General features: G+C 48.6%; 1 protein-coding gene across 2 annotated transcripts in view; it reads left to right on the forward strand.

Annotated features, from left to right (window-relative positions):
• DMXL1 (Dmx like 1) overlaps positions 1-19,706 on the forward strand; it is a 1,868,248-nt gene that overhangs the window by 86,920 nt on the left and 1,761,622 nt on the right. For both annotated transcript variants that reach the window (XM_069625559.1, XM_069625560.1), the window contains exon 3: positions 411-488. In XM_069625559.1, the coding sequence (XP_069481660.1) occupies positions 411-488 (78 nt within the window). The remainder of the gene's footprint in view (positions 1-410; positions 489-19,706) is intronic.

The following is a 19,706-nucleotide window of genomic DNA, read 5'->3' on the forward strand; positions in this document are numbered from 1 at the left end:
AAAAGAAATCTGCAATCCTATGTTGAGTGTTTTTGAAGGTGGATTGAGCTTCTGTGTTTCCCTTCTGTGACCCTTTAGAGATAGATATTGACCCATGCTTTTTTTAACTACTTCTGTGCCAGGTTGCACAAACTCTATGTATAGATATGGGTAGTTCCAAACCACATAGTTTTGACTTAAAGTTTGAAACGGTCATGATTCCCATAGTTCTAATTTTCAGTAGTGCAGACGCAAAGTGGATATCTGTAAATGCATTTTTGAAGAAGTTGTATCTTCAGCTCAACAGTGCCTTTTTATTTGTCTTGCCTTATTGGACAAATTAGGCATGTGCTGTAATACTGTAAAATGCCCACAACCATTTAAAGAACAAAAATATAGAACTGTGTATTGATGCTTTTTCTTTACTTTAGATTGCAGCTTCCTATGGAAATGTTGTTTGCATCTTTGAACCAGTGAACCTGTTGACTCAAAATACTGCTCATCCAACGGTAAGTTTCTGATTACATGTATTATCTGGCTATTGTAGAGGTATTCTGATGTTTTAACGTGGACTGCTAAAATGCCATATGTAACTCCACATATCTCAACACTTTGTCAAATAAGAAACTATAAACTGCAATGCCAAATCCACTATGGATAAGATTGACCAAGTGTGCTTTTGCAATCATGGTGTTTAGTGGTGTCTGTACATTTAGTTTAGATTGTTTCCAATCTTCTTGGATCCACTTGCAGAACCTACCACAATGCATGTCCTTCTGACATTCCAAATGGGGCCATTCTTCATTCGTTAACTATCCAAAATTAATGACGCTTATTTGCTGCTACTTGCAAACCGATAGTTTAAGGGAGTTAATGTGTCAATCTAGCTAAACTGCTGTAATTTGTGACCCCACTTCTCCCATGATATGTTGACCCAGAACATACAGCAGCGCCACTGTGAAGTTGAGCAAGTACTCTGCATGGACATAACTTCTGCCGTCTTTGGTTCCCAGAGGGAGGCATAGCTGCAAAGGTGTCTTTGTCTCTTGAGTTTGTAGTAGGAAGTAGAGGGCCACTGCTGTGACATTATAGCAGCGAGCAGCATTTCATTCCTCTGCTTAAAGTTTTACAACTACAGGAAAAATCGTCTACACAGTTTTGGTTCCTCGAAGCACAACATTATTAATGCCTGCCATCTCCAGTTTACTGTTCGTATTCATGCAGCCGTTCACCAAATAAATAACATTTCTTCTATCAACCAGTTCCTAGTGCAATTATTTCCATGAAAAGCCTATCTGGAGTCATATTATTCTTAACCATTGAATGTCAGTATCTCATCAAGTACCTTCAACGTTGGCACATACATTGTAAATTACCTTATCTACAGGGATCTCCTACGTCGCTTTTTCAGTCTGTGTTCTCTAAATTGCACTTTCACAATTTACTAAATGACTAGATTACTGTTACTGTATATTAATGTAGGCATTCTTTTTTGGTTCATTTTCCCTACATGTTCAACATATTATGATTGCATTAACAGACATTAGAAATAATATATTTCTAATGGATTGTGTCCTCCATGGAAATCTCATCTTAGGTATATCCTTATCCTGCTTCGCAGATTTTGAAATCTTTCGACAGCAGAGGGGGCTGTGCAGCATCAAGTCGATGTCCCTTGACAGTTACCATTGCTGCAACGTTTTTGATATTATGAATGGCACGCACTTCGCTGTTGCCTCAGTTCCGTTTTTCCGCATACACAGCATGCCTGACCGGAACGGTTTGGCTCGCCTCAGCTAATCTCTCAACTAAAGTGTCTACCATTTTCTGAGTAAAATCTTCAGTATGTCTATGCCGAAGGCGGGATTCAAGAGATGTGTGAACTTTGATTCGAAGATGTTGATCACTGATCTGCCCAGGATTTGTCTCTGGTGCCTCGGCGAAGAACGTGAAGTCATAAAGTCCGTCTCCTGCCAATCGATTACCAGCAAAGCCTTGAAGGAGAGAAGATCAAAGCTCACCCTAGGTCGGTCGGTTTCCAAGTCTCGGTCTTCCACACCTTCGAAGAGGAAATCTTCAAAAGGTCGAAGCTCCAGAAATGCGCAAGAAATAATCTCAACAGCCCAGGTTCACGAGTGATTCCCGTCAGTCTTTCTCCTTCGTCAACCTGGAATAAGCCGCAGAAACAACGCTATTGTTCCTCGCCCTCTGACTTCTCACCCAACAAGCGTCTGGTACTTTTTCCAGATAAAACCACTTCTGTGGTCGAGTGGGAAAAGTTAAGAGAAAAGATGTCTTTTCGAAGGCGCACCCTCCTGGTCCCTTGAAAGAGCCGAAAAGTGCTGTAGAACCCACCATGCCTTCCAAGACCAGCAGGGAATCCAGTAAGACTTAAGGGAGGTCGTCTCGTGTAGCGTCAACAGCATCAACCACAGAGACTTCATTGATGCAAAATGTTTCTGTGACGTCCTCCTTAAAGGAGTTGAAGGGAACTTCGACATCGACCTTGTTCTCGGAGATAGAGTTCTAAACCCAAATCTATGATGGATTTCCTTAAATCCTAGAGCCTTTGGGTCCATCTTGGAGGAAGATGAGGAGGCAGATGAGGTTGTACCCTTTGGGTGTGAACGTTTTGGAACTCACAATGTTGCAGAAGTGTTGGTCTCGGATCAATCCCAGCTTGACGATGTAGCAACTTGTCTGAAAGAAGCCAGTGGTCTGGATATCTCTCCTGAGATGGAATTTAACACTGCAGACCTACTGTCACCCTAATGTGGCCTATAGATCATGAATAGGGTAAATGAGTATTTGGGTTGGGGCTCGTCCTGTTAAGGACACTACCCAGGATGACCTTACAGACAATTTGGATTGAGGCCCTCCTAAGGAGCCTGTGCTGCCCTTCCATATGGCTCTAGAAAAGCCATTCTAGAAAACGGGCAAAAAACAGACGCCACTCCTGCTGTAAACCTGGAGTTGGTGAAGAAGTACAGGCTTTTTTCTGTTGACTGTGACGTCCTCTGAAGCCACCCTTCACTAGAGAGTTTGGTGGTGTAGGTGGTTACTTCTACCTCAAAAGCTGCAGCTTATCTGCCCATCCTCCCATATAGGTACAATAAGAAATACGATGCACCGGCTAAAAGGATATGCTCTGCTGGAAGCAAGGCTCTTAAAGCCATTGATGCATTTTGTGCTCTGGCGAAATACACGTATGAATTATGGAATCTAATTTCCCCGGCGACAGAAAACATGAGATGAGAGATGGCTAAAACTACCTCATCAATGATGGTAAGGAAGCTTCTTGCCAGTCCCTTCAGTTAGGCCGTGATGCATCAGAGTGCGTTAGCCGGTGTATGGACTAGAGTGTGGTTATCTGGGGAGTTGCATGGTTACGCAGGTCAGGGTTTGCCTCCGACATCCAATCAAGGCTCCTCGACATGCCGTTCGTTGGGTCCAACCTTTTTGGACCAAAGGCTGATGACAGCCTAGAAATGCTACAAGCTTCTAAAGCTGCTGTGAAATCTTTAGGGGCAACCATTCTTCAGCTGCAACACCCCCCGCACCCCTAATGCAGCTTTTGAGAGGGCGTTCTTTTCACTACTACTACTCTTTTAGCTAAAGGGGAAGATCTCGGGCTACCCCGAGCGGGCACATGAGGTGCTTGCGTGACCCCAGAGGCCATGGAGGAAAAACTGCCCAGGCAGCCACCTCCTCGCTGCCCCCTGCCCCAAAACCTCTCTGAGCACTTTGCTCAAAGGACACTGGCATGAGGCAGGTTGACCCGGCATCTGCAAGAATGGCATCTCATTACTTCAGGTGCATGGGCACTACAGAGTGGCCCAAGTGTACGGTCTCCCATTTCTACAACGACCCCTGGATTGATCCCCGAGTGAGCAATCTCTTTGGAAACCAGATCTGCTCCTTCTAGAGGAGATACTTTCCCTGTTGGAGAAAGGTGCTGTGGAGAAGGTACCTATAGGGGAACAATACCAGGGTTGGTACGCCACCTATTTTCTGGTTCCCGAAAGACAGAGGACTGAAACCCATCTTGGACCGGATAAGCTTCAACAAGTTAATCAGGAAGAACAGATTCAAGATGGTCATTCTTTCGCAGATACTCCTGGCCCTTCAGCTCTGGGATTGGATGGTGTCACTAGATCTTCTAGATCCTTTTTTTCAAGCGCCTATACATCCCAAGCACAGAGAATACCTGGGATTCAACATTGCCAGTTCCCACTATCAGTTTTGAGTTTTACCTTTTGGTCTCACTTCCACCCAAGGATCTTCACCAAGTTGATGGGGGTGGTGGCAGTAAATCTAAGGAGGGGAGCGTGAGAGGTCAGAAATGTGAGACGGACACAAAGTTAAAGTTTTTTTCTCAAAGTTTGCCATTTATTAAATGAAAAGGGTGGGATAAATGCCTATCTTTCCCTATCGTAACAAGGAGCTCCTTGCCTAGCGAACTAAAACTAATGAAAAATGACCTAGTGTCCAAAAAGTCTCTGACCCTCACACTAATACATGCAACAAAATTATACCAAGAATGTATGGCTAACATTAGTTCAACAAGAACTTAGCAGTTTTTTAAAGCCCTCCTAGTGACCAGGGTTGGGCTCCCTTCCCCTGTATCAATTCAGGAATACTTGGAGCACAATTCTGATTCAAGGTAACACAAAAAATATCTTCCATCCACTGTGTCTTTCCCCTTGATGCAGCCAATAGTGTTTCCATAATGTTTGTTGACAATTAAAAACTGGTGTTTTCCACAGTATCCTACTTGGAAAGGTAAATGTCTTTCTTTCGTAACACAAGTTCAAACCCAAAGCAATTGTTCTTTTCAAAATGTTCAACAATTATTTGCATGTCACACCTTCTTCAAATGAACTACTTTTGTCAGGATTGCACAACTCCCCCTCTTGGTGATGCCACAGCTTGTCAAACAAATGATAAGGTCAATACGTTATTTGATTCATCAAAGGTCTTCCCAACACACCTTTTTATCACAAACCTACTTCTTCAAACCATCTTCTTTTTTCCTGGTATACTCGCCTGCCAGAACTAACTACTATAATCCCCTTTCTTGTATACTAGCCTGTCGGGGAGAAAAGCTCCTACAACTACAATCAAACTTGGTGGCAATATTGACTCCCACATTCTCCACACCAATGTCTCTTGGAAGGAAGGCTGCACAATAACTGCCTTTTTTTATAGCCTCTTGACTCTTGGCAAGGTGTGTTCCAGTTTTCCCTAAACTGAGAACTTGATATAGAAGAATTATTTACAAAGTGTCTCAACTATTTCTTGACTGTTGGCAGTTGGGTTACAAGTTTCCCCCAGTTGATTTGTGCCCTTGTCACCTCTGTATGGTATAAGTCTCTTGGCTGTTGGCAATGCAGGATATAAGCTTTCCCCAATTGCAGTCCCCTATAAGGGAACTTGCGCTCTTGCCACTTCTGTTTCTTTAATTGTTGGTATTCAAATGTATGGGCTTTCTGCTCTGCTTCAGGTCGGTATTCAAAATGATAGGGTTGTAACACTTTTTTCTTATGCAGAGCACCCAAAGGTCACCGTTTCGATCTAGCCAACTCACCAGCTTTATTTGGCAGTTCCTTGTCATGGTCGTCTGTTGCGGCCGCCCTTTCTTCTGCATTCGTGTACCTTTGATGAGCTGTGCGTCTGTCTCTGGGAGCTCCGACAGCTCTGTTGATATTCAGCATCCTCTCTCTCACCGGTTCGCCATGCGCTGAGTTGGGAGCATGTCTCCTCGTCAGCTGGGCTCTTTCTCCACACTCCATCTCTTGCTGTGCATCCTCTGCAATGCCGCTCCCCTTTACTCTCTGCGAGGGCATCATCTGGTGGTCTTCTCTCTGGAGAAGTTCCTTTGCCTCGGACAACCACAACCTCTGCTTCAGCAATGCCTTCTCCATCTTCTCCACCTTCTCCTGCTCCTTACTGCAGGTGTGCTTCATTTTGGGATTAAAATATCCTGCTCAGGTGCCTTGGCCTGTTACAACTAGACTGCACCTTTCGGTAAACAGTGTTCTGAATCCTCACTGCCTCTTGAGTCCCTCTTCCTCATCCCAGTACTATAAGCATTATGGGTACTGTGGTCCATAAGAATATGGGTGTTTTTATACTTAGTTTTGACTGTTTTATAGATTGAGAGTTCTTGGAGTGAGGGAAGGCTGTGAAAAGATGTCTGACCCAACATTAGAGTAAGGATTTCTATCAAATGCAGAATTGGGACAATTTAGAGCATTCACGTTTAACTCTTGAACTCCTGAGGCACAAACCATGTTCTGTCTAGATTATTTTCCTTGACCTGTTCTTTGAGTAGTTACATTGGAGGTATTTACATTGATAACATGCCATTTAGGTTTCTGGGATACTATGACTCTCATCCTCAGAAGAAAATTAATACTGCGTCTCTCATTGCAGAGTCACCACTTCCCATTGATAGCCGTCTCCTCCCATGTGATTTCCCCCCCCCCTCCTCTGATGCCACCCCGAGGGTTAGGCTGCCTTCCCCATGCCACATGGTAGGGGAAATTAGGCTGGGGTTTGGTGATGGTTCTGCAGGATTCATCACAGTAGGATTCACACATTTCCCTATCCAGACGATTGGCTGATCAGAGTTAGTTCTCCCGAACAGACTCTGGAACATTTCAACAGAACCTGCCACGTCTCAACAGCACCAGCCACCCTCTCCACAAACCTAACTTCTCCCTCAGTTTCAAGAAGTCCAAGTTGACACCTTCTCAAAATCTGCTATTCATCCTGAGTTTAGGGGTCAACATATCTTGCAGATGGTAATGAGATTTCAGAACGGCCACTATCTGCCAGCATTAAACTTTCTCAGGTTGCTGTACCTCATGGCATCCTGAATTTTCCTGGTGCCAGAAGCCTACCTAAAGATTAAGTCCCTCCATTCCCAGTGGTCACAATTCTTGGGCAGGATGACTGACCTTCAGTTCCTGAGCAAGGCTGCTCAGGATCTCCTGTGGTGGGCCTGCAAGGAGAATGTGATGATGGGGGAATCTTTTTAGCAGCCCCGGCCGGAGATAACAGTAGTCACAGATGATTCACTGACGTAATGGTGAGCTTACATGAGCGATCTCCCGATCGGCAGACTTTGATCCCCATTAGAATCAAAGCTATACATAAACCTATTTGCACTGAGGGTGATCAGTCTAGCGCTGATGCCCTTTTTGCTGTCCATACAGGGGAATAATGTCCTGACGAACAACACAGTGGCCATGCATTACCTCAACAAAAGAGGTCTAGCGTCACTACCAATGTTCAGAGAGGCAATACAGCTCTGGTTTTGGGCGCTACAAAACCGATCTCGGTCAGCTGTTCAAGAAGAGAAGATGGCTGACACTCTGAGCAGGCAGAACACGATCTCCAACAAGTGGGAGTTGGTTTAGGGAGTTCTTCTGAGCGATCTTTGCCTTTGGTGAACCCCTCAAGGTGATCTGTTAACATCCCCTATCAACAGGAAATGCCACCTGTTCTTCTCCAGGGAATTTCCTCAGAGAGTGGACTGGGAATTTCCCCTCCTGTACGTGTCTATTGGTAGCTTTCCAGCCCATGGCAATTATGCGCATGGTTAGTATGTAGGCTAAGTACTTTAGTTTACTCGCATGTTTCATCTTGCATGGCCTGGGGAACCCTCCTACCATGCACGCCCACAAAGATTCCACTTCCAGTTTGATCCCTTTCTCGTTCAAGCGGTGGGCTACCTCACCCCAAAATCTCCCTATTTCAGGGCATGCCCAGAACATGTGTATCATTCCCACATTTACCTCCCCACATTTAGGACATGTTTGTACCCCGGCATTCTTAAATCCTGCAATCCTTTGAGGGGGTCATGTACACCCTGTGGGTAATATACAACTGTAGTTGCTGCAATCTCACGTTCCTAGACACTTTTTTGTGATACTGCTGGGCTCTCGCCCACAACCCGTCACCCATAGGCTCTCCGGCTTCCTCTTCCCAGTCCCGTCTGAACTGGAGCACCTCTTTACCAACCCTGGATGTGAGAAGTTCATAAATGAGGGAGACCTCATGGCCCCCATCGGAAACGTCATAAATTGTTTCTATGGCCGTGTCGGGCTGACCTTCAGCACCGGATCTGCCCATGTGTCTTTCACTATCCACACCAACCGGGTATAAGTGATATATTGTCCCCGGTGCAGCCCGGTATCTTCTACTAGCGTGTCAAATTCCACTGCCTTCCCATCTGCCATATATCCCCCGCGTTGCGATGCCATTTGCTTCCCAGTATTTCCTGATCACCTTTCGTAGTTGCACATCTACCCCATTCAGTGCTACCAACGGTATTTGTGGGGAACACGGGGCGGGACTTGCTATAGCCAGGCACGCTCTCTGCCATATACTCCCACCCAGATCTAACATCCCTGTGCACCCCTTTTTCTGAGATCTTGGCAACCAGATTAATTATTTCAGAAAGAACGGGGCACATTCCGCTTTCAGTAGTCTAGACTCCGGTGTTGTCATCCCATAGCCACCTGGCCACATATTGTAATTGGCTAGCTAAAAAGTATATCTCAAAGTTCGGCAACTTGATGCTCCCCCCCTCCCCCCGTCATGTGTTTTGCAGTTTCCAAAGTGCTACCCTGTTTCTAGTATTGTGCCATATAAACCCCCTGCACAAGCTCTGAAGCTTGACAAAGAATCGCTTTGGTATCATGTAGGGTATGTTCCCAAAAGTGCAACAACCTCGGCAACACCACCATCTTTAGCAATGCCACTCTTCCCATCATGGTCAGCGGGAGCTTGGCCCAGAACTTCAAACAGTGTTCAATGTAAGTCGCTGCCTTCTCTGTTACATTTATATTCAACCTCGGCCGTATGGTATACGTCAATCCCCCAAGTATCTAAAGGTCCCTGTCTCCCATTGTATTTGGAGTACCGGCAGCTCCTCTTGTGGAATCCCTAGGCAGGTGGGATTCACTGTTATTCCAGAAAATGCTGCATATCTATCCATCACTTCTAGAATTAATTGTAGGTTCTCCTCGGGGTGTCTTAGATACAACAGCATATCAGCATACATGGATATCAGGTGTAGCCCTCCCTTTGTAGGAATACCCACTTCACCATACTGTTGCCTAAACCACATCAGGGACCACAGGCATCCCCGTCTGGTGCCTCTACCCATTTGCCACCGGTCAGATGATTGCTCCCGTCTTAACTCGAGCTAAAGGCACGCTATACAGCAGGTGCACCCACCTCAAATACATTGGCCCCATCACATACCCTCTCAAGGCTGCCATTAGCCAAGGCCACTTGACAAAGTCAAAGGTCTTCACGGAGTCTAGTGATATTATTGCGACCTCCTGTCGGTCCTCTGGCATATGTTCAATGATGTGGTGGAGCCTCCTGATGTTATCCGATATATGCCCATGCGGGACATAACCGGTCTGATCGGGATGTATGAGTCTATTAATGACCGGTCTCAGCCTATTCGCCAGCACCGTGGTACGTTTTTTGCTATCCTGATTAAGCATGGATAGAGGTCTGTATGACCCGCAATCAATGCATGGCTTGTTGGGCTTAAGGAGCGGGATGATAATCGCTTCCCTTAGAGATTCCGGTAATATCCCTTTCTCCAATGCTTCATTTAGCATCGCCAGCAGTGGGGGGGGGGGAGCAGGTGTTGGTCTTCCTAGTCAATAAGAAAAAAGTTTAAAATTCTATAACTGATTGCAATTTGATCATTCTACTTGCCTGGTATGTGCTAGCACACTAGGGCACCTTAATTCGAGTTAGAATTGATTGTGCTTGAGTGATGGCCCAGCTCGATCTTCCGTACTGCAGCGCTAGAACCTACAGTGACTGCTTTTTTCTGGATTTCTATACTATCACACTAACCTTTTTTATATATTTGTAAGTTTATTAGAATTTATTTTTATGTACAAATTGCCCCCCGTTGCAAGGATCTTATTGCTATTAGTACTCTGGCCTGTAAGACTGGGTTTCTATAGTCTTTTTTTTTTTTGCAGTTGCGAAACGCCAACGGCATCTCGCAAGTGAATAAAGAAAAAAGTATGACCGCTATGGAACGGCAGAAGGGAATACATGTAGACCCTTCTCCCTTTCCACAGAGGTCATTGAAAAAGATAAAACCAAAACAAAGAAAATGGCTGTCATGGAAAGGAGAGAAGGGACTACACAAAGTCCCTTATCTGTTTTCATGGCGGCCAGACGCAGAAGGAACCGCAGGGACGCGGCGGTGAGCAGAGCCTCGTCAGGCAGTTAAGGACCCAACGAGGGCCAATCAGATAGTTTGAAACAATAAGATTGTCCCTCGTCGGGTACTAATTAAGCAATAATCCTTGGGCAAAGCACAAGAATTCTAGATTTTAGCACCTAGTAAAAGTAAAAATATTGGTTGATAGTAGTGGAGGTTTTGTGACATGAGAAGTGGTGTGATAAGACGGCACCGGCCATTTCTCAAATAAAATAAAACTATAAAAAAAGATGACCGGAGGCCACCAGGGGGCGCGGGCAAGATGACCGCATGAATCTCAAGCTCCCTGTATGGCCCCGGGAAACCCATGGATAGACATGCCTTAAATGCTTTTTAACCCCATCTACCAGCAATCGTTGAGGAGGGGAACCGCTGTGGACTACCCAGAAGCTTGTCCGGACTTCGGAGATGCCCCTGTTCCCCAGATAGCGACCTGTGATCGGCGACCCCCCCCTTCCTCCTGGCACCTGAGGGAAGGCCTCGGGCCCGCTCTGACTCGCGCACCGAGACCTGAGGTGCTGTGGACGGCTTGGGCGGGCCCTGAAGAGATCCCACCAGCGGCTTTTGCCCCTTTCCCCACCGCTGGAGACGGACGGTGCCTGGCGACCGAGGCGGAGACCACGCAACGTAGGGTGAGGAGCCCCTTATCTTCCCTCGGCCGCCACATGGCTGACGGCCTCCGCCTCTCCGGACATCTCAGAGGAGGCCCCACGCCGGATCATCCGACACCACCAGAGAGGAGGAACGGCCCACGCGAACAGCACACAGGGCCCAACGCCGGGCGGGCCTTCTGAGAAGCTGCAAAGCTGCCGGCGACCGGCTCATCCATTACTGGAGGCCAACAGTGACCTGCCCCCAACATAGGGGATACGGGGGAACCACCGCTATACTTACCCCAGCCCGTGGCGCCTGGGGGGCCCGTGCTCCCCCCACCGCTCTCATCACCAGAGATTCGTCTGTGCCCGGGCAGATGCGGGAGCGCGCCTCGGTACCACCTCAACGGCCCACGTTTCCACGCCTGACCACCGCCTCAGACACCCGAGGCCTATTCCCCACAGCCCCCGCGGGGGTCCGGATTAGTGGCAGAGGAGCCCACCCGACCACCGGAGAAGGCTCAGACCGTTGCGGGAGCGTGTCTGGGCCACTCCACTTCCCGGGCCCCCCCCTTGGGGAGCGTTCCCCTGCTGGAGTCCGTGGCCCCCGCCTTCCGCAGTAAAGCGAGACTACTCCAGGCCTCCTGCCCACCAGCGACGCTCAGTTCCACACACCGATGGTACAGGTGAGACACGGCGCTTCCCCCCGGGGGCTCCCTTGGGGCCCTCCATAGCCAACTGGTCACTGCCCACCTCCCTGCACCTGCAGTACCGGCAACGAGGATTCGCCACATTACAGGGGAATAGAGCGATACCCTAAGCTATATTAGCCCCCTAAGACTCACCCGGAGGACACCTCAGGAGAACCCTATAGCTTGGTGCGATCGATACCCCATGAACTGGAGGGAGACCCTTGCGCAATACCAATTCACGCCTGGGTCCTACAAAATGGAGACCGGCCCTGCCGCCTCGCAATCCCCGGACATGAATGCCATGCAGTGCAATATCCAAACGATCCTAGAAGAGACTAGGGGTATGAGGACGGACATGGGGGCCAAATTGGCTGACCTCACGGCCAAGGTTTCAACGCTAGAGGATCTGGTAGAAGGGGTCGAGTGCAACCAGGTATCGACGGACATCCTCGAGGCGCAAATGGAAACTAGATTTCAGGAACTGCAACGCCGCGAGGAGGACCTCTGGCTCAAGGTCGACGATATGGAAAACCGGGAGAGGAGGAACACTTTGAGAATTTTCGGCCTTGAGGAGACGGAGGGAGAGACCCCGGTTGGACTTGAAAGCAAAATCCAAGACATCATCAGAATTGTCCTGGGGTCGGACTCTGGGGTGACTCTCCTGCTTGACAGGGTCCATCGGGCTGGCGGTGGTGGGTAGAGGCCCACGCTCAGTTCTTGCAAGATTTCACTACTATAAGGACAAGGCTAGGGTGTTGGAGAGGGCGAGAACCTTACGGGATATTCAACATGGTAACTCCAGGGTGACGATTTAATTTACCAGGATCTCTCGTCCCTCACTCTCCAGATGCGAAAGAAATGCGGCACTATCACCAGGTGGCTACAAGAAAAGGGGACACGCTATCACTGGGGCCACCCATTTCACCTAGCATTCGAATGGCAGGGCCAGAGGTACCAACTAGTCACGGAGGCACAAATCCGAAGGACCACTGAGGATCTCACAGGGGACATCGCAGGACCATCAGAAAATCGGAACGAAACCGACGGAGATCGCCCTTGTGCCCCTCGAGGCCCAGACCTCTCCCAGAGGAAGCTAAAGGTCAAAGGCTCACGCAAATTTTCAAAAAACAAACATCCACCCACAGACCGAGGGGACCCTATATGATTGCACAAGCAGCAACCAAGGCTCACCTTTCTGTGCAGAAGGCTTGATCTACGTCCCACGGGAGCACGCGACGACTCATGGAGCCCGCCGGTCATAGTGTCTTTTTCCCACGACCAGTGGGGAGTTTTGTCCAATTGACTTCGGTCAGGGTTGAAGTGTTGCCCATTTAGAGGCTGTTGTATGGTTTCATAGAAAGTTACACGGCGACTCCACACTGACAACTGTTGGTGTCTCTCCAGGCCTCATGCCGTGACACGCCCCACCAGGGGCAAAGGGGCCCGATCAAGTACTAAGGCCAGGGGGCGCCTGGCTCGGGAGACAATACAGCTAGTTCCCCACCGCGGATCAGAAAGGGCCAGTACTTAACGAAGAAAGGCATGTTGGAAAGCGCTACACCTAAGAAATTGTTTTGCCGGGGCCAGGGAAGAGACCCTGGTGGTTCGTTGCCAGTCACACCCCCCCCCCGGGGACCCGGCGGCGAACGCCCCACAAAATGGGTAAGGGGGGGGGTGGAAGGGGCAGGGGGGAGGCGTGTGGCAGGGGTTGAAGGGGGGGAGAGGGGGCGTGCCCCTTGCGTGGCTCGGGGGGAAGGGGAAAACCAGCTCAAACTATGGACACTTGTTTTGCAAAGGGCTCCGAGTAGCAGGCACTTAGAGGTGATTACAGTGCGCGTAACGAAAAATGATAATGATTGAAGCAGAGATAGGCACGTTGAATGTCAAGGGCCTTAACTCCCAGAATAATAGATCTCTCACGAGCAACATGTTCCGTAAGCAACACCTAACGGTTCTCTTCCTACAGGAGACGCATTACAGGCATGGTAGGGAATCTAAGATCAAGGGGAAAGACATTGGGTGCAATTACTGGGCCTCACATAGAAGTTCTAAGAAGGAAGGGGTGGGAATCCTCCTGAGCAGGGGGTTCCGTCTCACAGATATAGAAACCAAGAGGGGTTTTGGTGGCCGTTTCCTGGGCATTAAGGGAACCTGTGAGGGAGAGCGCATTACCCTGGCCACTCTATATGCGCCCAACTCAAAACAAATACATTTCCTCTCCCAGGTCTTTCATGTCATGGATGAATGGGCAGAGGGAGCCATGATACTGGGCGGGGACTTCAACCTTATAATGGATCCGAGGCTTGACTGGTGGTCCGCGAGAGGGGGGGACACCCAGGAGTATCTCCAAGGATAATCTGGCCCTGCAGACCCTCCTGAGAGAGCATTATTGGGTGGACGTTTGGCAAAAAGCAAACCCGAGCCAGGGTGGGTACACCTTTTTTTTTTCACCCCCACATTGCACCTACACCAGAATTGGCCTTTTGTTAATCTCGGAAGAGGGGAACGGGGTGGCACAACAGCCGAAGGTGGAAGCCATAACTTGGTCAGACCATGAACTACTCATAGCTAATTGGTCACTGCCCATCTCCCCAAGATCTTCCCGATGGCGTTGTAATGATACACTTCTCAGGGACCCGGTATTTTGTGATTTCATGAGACAGGAAATGTTGGCCTACTTTGAGACAAACGACACCGGTGAGACGGATATGTCCATGGTGTGGGATGCCGCAAAAGCCACTTTCAGGGGCCTTCTCATAGCGGAGGGCTCGAGACGTAAACGGGAAAGGGGCCTAATCGAGGGTAAACTCCATGCAGAGCTGGGTGATCTGCGAGCCAGACTAGGCCTTCCGGGGGTTCGTCGTGGGGCTCTCTTGGAGGAGATGCAGGGTAAAAGACAGGAACTCCATACGGTCCTCATAGGGGAAGTTATCAAGAAAATGAGATATACTAAGCAGAGGTACTACGAACGGGGAGACAAGGTGGGGACCCTACTGGCGCAGAGGGCTCAGGGATGTAGGGTTGAGAGAGGAGTCACTCGTCTCAGGGATGGAGTGGGCGGGCTTCACGGGGGCCGTGAGGAAATAGTGGAGTGTTTCGCTGATTATTACAGCAAACTCTATTCCAAAAAGGCAGGCGAATCACTGGAGGACATCCACTCCTACCTGGCAGAACACCCTCTGACTAGGCTGTACGACATGGAGCTAGAGGTCCTGGAGAGAGAGATATCTGAGGAGGAGGTGGAGGGCGCCATCAAAAGACTGAAGGTGGGAAAGGCACTGGGAGATGACGGCTATACAGCCGATTTTTACAAGCAGACCCAACCCGTCCTGCTGAAGCCCCTGGCCAAATTGTTTAACCAGATCAGGAATCGGGAGTCCATCCCACCGACATTTCTGCAGGCCCTTATCACTGTTATAACCAAACCTGGCAAGGACCAGACGGAATGTGGGTCCTATAGACCCATCTCACTCCGCAACCTGGATGCTAAGATCTTTGCTAGAATCCTGGCCACCAGACTTGAGGGCTGCATCCCGTGCCTGGTACACCCCGACCAAGCAGGATTTGTCTTGAACAGGCAGGGTTCCGATAATATGCGGAAGACGCTCCCTCGAGAGGGGTCCGCGACTAAGGCGCGCTTCTACTGACCCTTGATGGGGAGAAGGCCTTTGACAGGGGCAGATGGGTTTTTATGAGGGAGGTATTCACGACCCTGGGTATGGGCCTGAGGTGGCTAGGTTGGATCTCCGAGCTCTACTCCTCCCACTCCGCTAGAGTGGTGGCAAATGGGACCGAGTCGAGGACATTCCCCCTCGAGCGTGGTACACGGCAGGGATGCCCTTTGTCCCCACTAATCTACGCACTCGTGATGGAACCATGGCCAATCTCGATCCGTAACGATGCGGCCATCAGGGGAGTACAGGTCGGAGAGATGCAGTGCAAAATCTGCCTTTTTGCAGACGATGCACTACTCTATATCACAAACCCATCCCAAATAGACCCCCGAATGCTGCAGGGCCTCTCGCGCTATGGGGACCTATCAGGGTGCAAAGTTAATCTTGAGAAATCGGTGGCGTTCATAGGGGGAAACTTAACAGATTCAGAGATGGCTTTTGTTAACGGGCTCCCCTTTAGGCTGAGAGATGACGGATTCCGGTACCTCGGGGTCCAGGTCACCCGTGATCCTGAGGGTTTATACCCGGCCCATTTCCCCCCCTCTGGTCAGCAATCAGGAAAGACATAGAGCGATGTTCAGGGTCGGGGCTCCCCTGGATGGCACGTCTCAACCTCCCAAAAAAGGTAATCCTTCCCAAGTTTTTATTTCTCTTTCAAATGCTCCCGGTGCTGATCCCCAAAACATTTTTCAAGGAAACAAAGCGAGTCCTCCTCAACTTTCTCTGGTCAGGTAAAAAACATAGAACCTCCTACGAGGTGCTGACCAGACCGAAGGAGGATGGAGGGGTGGGATACCCTGACCTTGAAACATACCACAGAGCCTCCCAACTGAGGGTCCTGGTTGACCACTTTGCCCCGGGTACGAAAAAACAATGGGTAGCCATGGACAACGGGCCACTTGCGCCCGTCACCATAGAGGAATGGCTCTGGGTCCCAAGGAGGAAGATCCCTAGAAGTGTCTTGTATCACCCAGTCCTAAAAGTGCTGTGGTCCCTATGGAAGGAGGGAGGGGGTTACTACCGCTGGCTCACAACCTGGCCCTCCCCATTGAGCTGTATTTGGGCACCCCCCTTCCTGGCCAAGATAGCAGAGCCAGCGACGTACCAGACGTGGTTCGAGGCAGGCCTTAGCAAGACTGGTCACCTTTGGGTGGGGGGCTCTTTCTTACCCTTGAAAGATCTGGAAGAGGCCCGGGGATAGGCACCCTGTCCCCCTTTCGCTACCTCCAGCTTAAGGGAGTCCTAACTGAACCATCCTGGGGGGACACCCTTGGGAGAGACCTCACAAACTTTGAAGAACTCCTCCTTTCGGCGAGGGGCTCCAAGGGAATATCATCCCACCTCTACAAGCTCTTCCTCTTTTCTGTCCCAAGAGACCCCCCCCCCCCCCACCTGCACGCACACAATGGGGAAAGGACCTGGGCGAGGAAATCGACGACGAGAGGTGGGGGAGATGTGTAGGCGGGCCAATCGCTCCACGGCCTCACTCCAGTATCGCCACCAAGCCCTCAAGGTATTGCATCGCTGGCACTAGCCCCCGCAGAGGATTGCTAGAATGAGGCCAGGGTACGACCCACATTGCTGGAAGTGTAGGATCGAAAGGGGGGGATTATATTCACATGTGGTGGAGGTGCGCGGTGGTCCCAAAGTACTGGGAAGAGGTATTGACATGGATTAAGAGATAGATGGGGTGGAGCGGCCTTCCTGCCCCTGGCTTCTCCTTTTCGGAACTGACATTGGAGATGATCACAAATACCCATGACCACATGCTGCAGGTTATGTTGGTGGCGGCCAGGTGCTGCCTGGCACAAAAATGGAAGAACCCCGGAATGCCCGGGGGAAAAAGCATGGGTAGCCAAGGTACGGGCCATTTACGACATGGAATTCCTCACACATCTACTTGACGAATCTAGATCCAACATCGAGGAAATATGGCTCCCCTTCTTCGAAAAATACGGCCGCTCAGTATAATCTTAAGCACCGGACCCAGAGAACTACCCCCCCCCCCCCCCAGGGGCCTCGGGCCATCCTTCACTAGTCCAACTTCAAGTCCCTCAAAGCTCGGCCCATGACTTCGGCGTGCTAAGTGCACATCATGTAGACATTGCTATGCTCTTTTCGGAACCCGTCAAATATGCAATTATTGAGAACTTGAACTGGTAGGGGGTGTGGGGGTGATGGGTTATAACTGGTTTCCTGTTTATTCATGTTTAAATATGTTCTGCATTGTTGTAACACATGTGCGAAACCCAATAAAACTTGATTTTCAAAAAAAAAAAAAAAGATGACCACCATGCAAATACACTACTTAGTCCATTTTCCATTTCCAGTGGTGGCTGCCATCTTTCACCCCCTAGCTGAGACTAAAACTGTGTTTATAGTGGGAGGTCTGAGCACCTCATAGTCCCAGCAGAGGTGATCCTAAGGTCAGCTCAATGTGGGTCATTGGCTTGCAGAATAGACTTTTGGCATAAAAAAGGGTATATCATTTTCATGAGCAAGAAACACTGAGCTGTACTTGAACAATCATTCAAATGGATTGGTCCTCCCACGTATTCCTCATTTTATGATATTTCTATATCCAGCTTCAGCTGCTTTGAAAAGAAATTCCAGCAGAGGGCGCTGCGTGTAGATGCCTGTTGACTCGATGTCCCTCAGAGGCCTCCATCTCCATCTCGATGTCATAGATGGTATAAAGCGCACGCAACGACCGTTGGCTTCAGTTCTGTTTTGCAGGGTAAGCTATTGCTTCAGATACAGTGCGCTTTGGTTCCCTATGAGAATCTTTGATAAAACTTCTCAAATGGCGTCATCATCAACTCTGAGATCAGGGTTTCAGAAGTGCCACGACTGTGGGGTGAAGGTGTCCCTTACGGACCCCCATCCCCATCGGGTCTGTCTGTGGTACCTGGGTTCCCCTCACGCTACCTTTGACTGTAAGGCCTGCCTATCGATGACGGCGAAAGCCCTGAAAGAGCGAAGAGGAAAACTAGCAGCAGGTAGGTCTAAATCCCCATCGACGACTCAGTCGAAAAAACAGTCTTCAGACGAGTCGAGAAATATTTCTCCTCGTCAAAAGAGGACAAAAAGATCTTGACCATGCAGTGGCTCTTACCACTCGACATGTCGCAGCATTCAAAGAAAAGTCACCATAGGTCGCCGTCTTTGTCATCGTCGAGTTCCTCCCCAGAACGGGTCAAGTGAAACAAAATCAGCCTCTCCCGCTGAGTGGGAAAAATTCAGAGTGAAAATGATGAAAATATTCGAGAATGGGGCCTTGACCCCCTCTATCATGAAAACCATGCCCAAAGGATTTTTTTGAATCACTCTTCTATTTATGAGGATGTAGAACATACCTCTGATTCACGTACCTTTGCCCTACAATATGGAACGCTTGGGGTTCCTGAACCCTTGATCTCAGAGGAATCGAGGATAACAAACGTACAGGAGTCCCTGCAAAATGCAAGTGGATTAGATACGTCCCCAGAATTAGAATTTGGGAGACCTGATCCTACTCGCCATGCAGATGGGTGCTACAGACATTTAATGTCCAGGGTGGTAGAAAACATGGGGTGGAAAAGACCCACACCAATATATGAGCAGGATGATCTTACTGACATCCAAGGACCCCAGGAAGATACTATTTACTCCTACGTCCCGTCCTCTTTCCTACATACTTATGGGACATTCCTCTGTCCTGTGGGACAGGACCGGAGCACATTGTAAAAAGGATCACATTTAAAAAAAATAATAATAATAATTTTAATTGTAACATTTTTATCACAACAACAAAATCCTTTGCATTTCGTTAAGTCTCCAAATTGAGAAATTAGATAGAAAGGAAAAACATTCTAAGTATTAATCCAAACTAACTAAAATCATAGATTAATCCAGCGAGAAGGACTACTTTATTTGAGCTCACTCTATGATTTTATCTAGAAAGTTTATCACTGAACAAGTTAGGTGCACTGAGCTCCCACTCAAAATCCGGAACCACCACTTGTCTATATTGTCAACCGCTGGTGCAAATTGGCTCGACTGAATTGACCTTTGATATTTTAATACAGTACATTCTGTTATTAGATGTTTGATTGATTCTGTCATATCCATACAATGTCTACAAACATCATCCTTTGCGTCTTCTATATGTCGCACAACCAACATTTGCTTCATTTTATAGGCGCTCAGATGCAGTCTTAGAAAACCATCACGATGATAACGAGACGGAAATTGTTGCAAGTACTTTGGCATTTTTTCCAGTTGATTCATTGTGGGCCCAAGGTCTAGGGCAGTTGGTAAATTATTATATTTTGACAATTTTTGGATCCAAGACCACTGTTTAGCTTTATTTTTGCAATTTGAGGTTGGGCTAGCAAAGTGGCCATCTGAATGTCGGCTGCTTGCATGATTTCCTTCAGCTTTTGGAACAATATCTTGAGTAAATCAGCATAAGGGCTAATAGCAGATGGTGCAAATATTTTATAAGCTGGTTCCGGAC

Source organism: Ambystoma mexicanum, chromosome 6p, assembly GCF_040938575.1.
Source record: "Ambystoma mexicanum isolate Mex_15411 chromosome 6p, UKY_AmexF1_1, whole genome shotgun sequence".
NCBI lineage: Eukaryota > Metazoa > Chordata > Amphibia > Caudata > Ambystomatidae > Ambystoma > Ambystoma mexicanum.